The 6,864-nt window shown below is 39.5% G+C and overlaps 1 protein-coding gene across 1 annotated transcript; it reads right to left on the reverse strand.

Moving 5' to 3' along the window:
- Positions 1-5,609: 5,609 nt before the first annotated feature.
- Positions 5,610-6,864, reverse strand: LOC127262447 (metalloendoproteinase 1-MMP-like). The gene has a single exon (XM_051291131.1). The coding sequence runs from the start codon at positions 6,734-6,736 to the stop codon at positions 5,645-5,647; it is 1,092 nt and encodes a 363-aa protein (XP_051147088.1). The 5' UTR covers positions 6,737-6,864; the 3' UTR covers positions 5,610-5,644.

Consider the following 6,864-nt stretch of genomic DNA (forward strand, 5'->3'; position numbering starts at 1 on the left):
TCTCCTCAGTTTCAATATGGACATGTTTCTGTCATCTAGCTGGATGGGGCTTTAGCAAGTACATCATCAAGTGTGCCGCCTTCAGGAGGAGGTGTATTTTCCGCTGACTCACCCATCAGCCTTGGCAACCTATTTGGGCAGCAGAGTGGCCTGCGGAATCAGCAACAGAGTAGTACTACAGCCCAAGCGGAAACATTCTACCTTATTTGGCCTATAGGGAAACCAAAGTTCATGGATTCAACAACCTTATATTCACCTGACATACTAAGGAACCTCTTGGTGTTCATATGGCCAGAACCTGCCGGCTTCTTTAGCGGCTGGGGGGCAGCCGATTGTTGACAGTGTGGCGACTATGGTAGTTCCATACGCATCGCCACCATATGTGTTTGGGAATATCAGTTCGAATCCGCCTTAGTGGATTCTTATGGAGAGGTCGATCGTTGCTAATCGGCTCATCGGAGCACCACTAACAATCGTTTAGAAAGCATCATGACCAAGACCGCCCAAACGGCCAGTTTAGTAGAATACGTAACCTCCAATAGAAAATCTCCCACATCCATCAATACGAGAGGAACACCTAATTGTGGATCTACCTCAGCGGATTCAACCAAATCCACTGAAGCAAGAAGGAGCGTAATAGAATACGCTAGTAGATCCAGAAGCTTTGAAGAAGGCAGTACGCAGAGTCTGTGGTGATCCCTTGCAGATGCCAGTTAGGCACAGTACTAGCAGCTATTTCCGGACAGAATGTTGAGGAACATCCACTGCCAGGACACGCCCGAATTTCGGAGTTTACCTTATTTTTAGGAGAAGCCTTTAGATCCACGATTGGGTATGTGAGCCGGTTCATGGCCAAGTGTGGTGGCGAGTATGACAACAACGATTGGTAGAAGTTGCAGTTTTTTTCCTTGTTATTAACAGGGTATGCGTTAAGTTGGTACGCCTATTTGCGTCCCAGCTCGGTGCTTAATTGGACGGAGTTTATTTATGCATTTCAAGAGCAGTTCTACAGTCCGTTACTCAAAGTGACAATCACATACTTGACTAGTCTACAGAAGACGGTAGATGAGTCAGTAGAACAGTTTATGAAATGATTCCGGAGAGCATATAACAGATGCGATATCCGTATTCGTGAGAAGCAATTGATCAATATTTCTATTGACAATATGCATCCAGCCCCCGGGAGAAGCTATCTTTGCAACGGTATCAAGCCTTAGCACAACTGATGTCCAAGACAGTCAAGACGGAACAAATTCTCAATTATGTACAAGCTGCCCAAAATCAAAGATACCATGCGGGTGCCCATTGTGTACAAGTACAAGAGGATCTAGACCTAGAGGATGACATGAAGGAAACATGCCTTGAAAAAATTGTATAAGGGAAGTCGTACACTTGCCCAACCTTACGGAAATCCCGACAGAAAGAGGCTAATCCACGGTAACAATACTCATTCGATATTACCAAAACTTAACAGATCTTTGAGTATTTTTTGTGGGTCAATCAGATCTGATTGAGAGAAGAACATAATTTTCCACCATATGAAGAGTTTGAGGGCAAGAAATTTTGAAAATGACATGGTATTTATGCCACCAAGTCAAAAACTGCATAGCCTTCATAATATAGTACAACGGGCTATCAAGGACAGACGACTCAAGCTGGAAGACAATGACATAGATGCCCAAAGATCAAGACTTGCAATTCCACATATTCCAATCGGGCCAGTTTCGAGAGCTCGAGTGAAAACATACATTGAAAAATTGCAAGACTTGATAAAGAAATTAGAGAATTGGAGCCCAACTGACGGACTATGTTACAACACGTGAGGACTTGATGAAATGCCTAGGGTGAGTGCTATGGTAGTGAATGTTACGTTGGAGCTTACAACACCTCAATTGGACAACTAACGGAAAAATTGTGCAAATATAAGAGTATGCTAAAATAGAAGGTTTAATATGTAATTTACATAAAACCTAGGATTGCACAAGCTTTAATGGGGGACCATCCCTTGGGGTCACTTATATATATAGTAAGGAATCTCACGTGCATGGGAGGGCCACTAGAGGATTCTTCATATATTCATCCCACATTGGAAACTTTATCGACTTTCCTCTTCTTCCACTCTTATAAATAGGTGTCTTTGAGTGCTTTGTATTACACACCAAGTAAAATATATTTTTATTAATATTTTATCATTTATGATCATTTCTTATTCTAGAAGTTATGCTTAATTGAGATACTTCTCTTTTACTCTAATATTTCATGAAATACAATTTCATTGCGTACTTCGTGAGTTTTAGTTTCAAAATTTGGGTTTGAGTATAAAGGCTCAAGTTCGTGGCATTTTAGCAAGGTGAAAGAGCTCTCCAAAGTGTCAACCGAGGTGGTGCCTTCGTAGATGATGGTTTGATGCTAAAAGGGTATTGGGTCGTGTTTACATTAATACTTACTTAGGTTTGATTCTCTTTCGATTATCGTTTTTCTTGCTTTATTAGTTCCGTGTAGTTGATTCGTTCATTTTCTTACTTAATTAGTTCTGTTTAGTAGTTTTTTCTTTCGTTTTTCTTTATTAGTTAGTTCCACTTAATAGTTTAATTTTGTGTCTTGTGTAATTGATCAATTTCGGTCTATGACATATAAATATTAATTGTGGTATTAGAGCAATTTGATCAATTTATACTATTCTTATTTCGAAAATTTGAAAAAAAAAAAATTTCCTTGATATCTTTTATTTGTATCCATTCATCTAGTTGTTTACTTGAGCTTTTTATTGCATATCATTGACGTAAATTTTATCTCAAATTTTGTCTTTGTTTGGCCTTCTAGTGTAGACGATTTTATCCTCTATGCTTTGTAGTGTACACCATGCACCATACATTCATATGCATTATATGAACTCAAACTTGTGACTTTATTGACGAGTGATTCTAATTGTACACTTCATGCTCTTGTTTTGAGTTTTGCAAGTTTACGATTTGTTTTTCGTTGTTGTTGAAAGTGAAGTTGATTTTTTGTTGAGTTAGATGTTATTTGGAAAGTGTAAGAAGTTATTGTTGATGTATTATTTTGTCTAGGTCTCGCAATATTGCCCTGAAAAAGAAAATAAAAATAAAAATATAAATTGTTTAAAAACAAAAAATATATATAGTTGCAAAAAAAAAAAAAAAACCAAAATATCCCAAAGAAAAAAGGAAAAGTCGAGGGGGAGGACTAGTGCAATTTTTGTCGATAATCTTGTTTGAGTTGTAATTTTCTCATACGAGCTCCGTTTTTTGCGTATAATATGTCATTGGAAAGCTTGTGAAGTGGAGAAAATGTTATAGTAATTTGTTTTTGTGAATTTGTAATTAATATCTGCTTATTCAGTTTTGGGGTTTCATGTTTTGCAAGCTTTTGTCTTTGTCATACTCGTTTGACATGTTTTAAAAGGGTCTGAGTTTTTTTGGTGATTTTGTGGTTGTTGAAATCCGATCAACATGTTCATAATTGAGGTGCATAGATCAAGTGTTTGTGTGTTGTGTGCTTTTTGGTCATTAGTTTATAAATGCACGAGTTTGGTTCTTTGCATTGCATGATTGATATTATCTTGTGCTTTGTTTGATTGAGTCGTGTTTAAAGGTTCTTGTCCACTTTAAATGCTTACGTCATTCAGGTTCCACCTTTTCGACACCAACAAGGCACACTTAAAGAGCTTTAGAACTCTATCAATTTGTCAAGAGGTATACACGAGTGCGAGAGGTATACGTTTCAGGTATGGCTTCATTGGATGATATCTAGGCAGCGATAAATAAACAAAGCAAAAATATGCGATATAGTAAAGACGAATTAGGCAGAAAGATGGATAGCATGACATGTCGAGTAGATTAACAAGGATGAGAGATACACGACCTACGGAGTCAAGTAGATCATGTTCGAGATGACATAGATGATGTTGTGAATGCTCGGATTAAGGCTTATGCGGAGGTCTTGTTAAGGAAGGTTGATCAAAATATCGAGAAGAGACTTGATGAGTTCTTCGATAAGATTGCTACTCATGAAGAAATGAGAAGTTATAGCGATGGGAGACGTGAATAAATCTACCTTGGCAAGCAGCCTATGACCTCAACTAGTGTTCTACCAAATACAAGTTTTATCTAAGTTGATGATTTTGTTGAAAGGCGTCATAAAGTCCGAGGCCTACATCTACCTAAAGATGACAAGGAAAAAGAGATCCTACCAAGGAGTTGTTTGATGAATTTGGCTTAGAAGAGTATCTATGACCGAATGGGCCGAGGTTGCGCCAATGAGGTTGATGACAACATACAGTCCATCAAGTTCTCCATACCACCTTTCGTAGGATCGGTTGATCTTAATGAGTTTCTTGAGTGGAAAGACAAAGTGGAGATGATGTTTGCATGTCATAATTACTCAGGTGCAAGAAGATTTAACTTCTTGTTGTAAAGTTTAAGGAGTATGCTCTTGTTTGGTGGGAGAAGGTACAAGCTGATATTGTAAGGTACGAAATGCCTCCAATTGAGACATGGACAAACCTTACTCGAGTTATGCATGTTTTCTCTGCCAACGATAGCCAGATTCCAAGTGATCCAGATTACGACCAATGCTCGGTGGAGATGGAGGTGCGGACACAACGTGTGGAGGGTTACATTATGACCATCATGAAGCAACATGAGATGATCAACGCTTGGTTTGTTGACTTTTATGTTTTTCCGGACAGTTTTATATTTTGGAATTGAAGATTTTTATGATTGTATTGTAACTAATGTATGATAGTCTTTGTGACGGTAAGCTTTTTATGTATTAAAAGAATTGATAATGGTATTTTAGTTGCTTCAATATGATTGTTTAGTTCTAGTTTGAAATTTAATTTTGTAAATGTATATTGTCTTAGACATGTATTGGTAAATCAAGAAATGCAAAAGTCTAGGGGTGTAAGTTGTATATTAGAGACAAAATTTCTTACAGATTTCCTCCATCCCAAAATAAAAACACAATGAACATGATTTGGAGTCATTTTTTCCATTGTTGAAATTCAAGACGGAATTAGTGCCAACCTCATTCCGTCGGTAAATTGCAACAACAGAAAAATATAGTTCGAGTTCACAACAAAATATTCCGTGGCGAATTCCATCTATAAATATGTTACAAAATCCGCAACGGAAAAGTAGTCATTTAAAACTAGCGATGTGATATTTTCGACGGAATATATTACGTCTACAATTATATTTCTAATCCGCTTATGGACAATAAAAGAGACAAATTAGACAAATTTTCCGTTGTTGATTCACAATTTTTTATTTTTGTAGAGTACTCATATCTAATATAAAAATGCATACAAAGAGTGTTTATTTAGGGGTTTGAGTTTTTTATCTGGGTTTTAAGTAAATAAAAATTTGAATTAAAATAATTGTTTGAAATAATATAAATTTCATGTAATAATTTTAATATAAAATTATTTTTTACTATTTTTTACTCAGTTATACAAAAATAAAAATTTTTAGAAAGTCAAGCAAGCATGCTAAAAGAGTGAACACACTATAAATTTGAATTCCATTTGAACTCAAATCCGAATAAACAAACATATTAAAAAATAATAATAAAAAAAAAATCTCATGCAATAAGTCACGTGACAACAGAAAAAATTAATAAATTAAGTAGATGCATGAATGAAAAGAGAGTGCAGAAAAGTCACCAGCCCCAAATAAAAAACCCTAATTATAAATAATGGTCCTCCGGCTCCGGCTCCGGCAGCGTGGTTGGAATGAATGTCCGATTGGGAAAACCCTAGAAGGCTGAAATTAGGGTTCGATCCGTACAGCGCCTGCACGCCGCGTATGTCGTCGACCGTCAGCTCCGCCTTCTTCTGCCGCGGCCGGAGGTTTGGGTACATAACAGCCTCCTTCACTTGGCTGTGCGCCAGTCCCAAGAGGTGTCCGATCTCGTGCGTCGCCACCGACTCCAGGTCTACTGCCGCCTCCGACTTCTCCGCTTCCAAGTCCACCGCCCAAGTCTCCGCCGCGTCGAGGTGGAACCGGCCGCTCTCCGGCGAGAAAGCGTGCGCCAGCACGCCGAGCACTCCGTCGAACGCCTCGCCGTCGCCATGGTCGCCGACATAAAACCCGATCTTAATGTCGGCGAATCCGTAGTCGCTGGCTTCCAGGAACGTGATCGGCGTGACCGATGCCCAGCGCGCGAACGCACGCTCGAAAGCGGCGCGTAGGTCCGCCCTGCTCGGGGAATCGATCGAGTTTTTTGGCGAGAGAGCGTACGTTAGCGTCATCGGCGCGCTGCGACCCCACCGCGGCTTCCCGGCGAAGTACACATAACTTTCCGTCGGTCGGATTCTCCCTGTAATATCCGCGATTCCGCACCTCGGCGACATCACCGTCGTAATAGTCCGCAAATCGAGGCGTCCGTTGACCGGAATCCCCAATTTCCGCTGATAAGTTCGAATCGCTTTCTCCAGCTCGGAATCGAACACGTCGGTAAAATTCCCATTCTCCAAATACCCAAACCTTGTGAAATACTTCTTTAATTCCGAAATTCCATGGATGAAGCTGCCTCTGCTCGCATTCCTAAATCTCCTAAATTCATGCCATCTATACGCACGCCTCTTAACCTCGCCGGACACATTATTCGAACTGAGAGTATTATAAACTGATTGATCTCTTGCAGGACTGACGCTCTGCACCAACAGCAAGAGCAGAGAAACAGAAAAGATGCAGGAACAGGACGAAGCCATGGTCCGTCGCTGCACATGGACATGGAGGGAGCTGCATGCTACTGTTGTGCGTGCAACATTGATGTATATAAACACAAAATTAATTAGAGGAGGGAATATGAATGCAAATCAACAACAACTCGCATGAG

The sequence above is a fragment of the Andrographis paniculata genome, unplaced genomic scaffold (assembly GCF_009805555.1).
Source record: "Andrographis paniculata isolate CXL003 unplaced genomic scaffold, ASM980555v1 Contig65END, whole genome shotgun sequence".
Lineage (NCBI taxonomy): Eukaryota > Viridiplantae > Streptophyta > Magnoliopsida > Lamiales > Acanthaceae > Andrographis > Andrographis paniculata.

Bases quoted from the DNA above. Each gene is read 5' to 3' on its own strand.
- LOC127262447 (XM_051291131.1), bottom strand. From the start codon at position 6,736: ATGGCTTCGTCCTGTTCCTGCATCTTTTCTGTTTCTCTGCTCTTGCTG.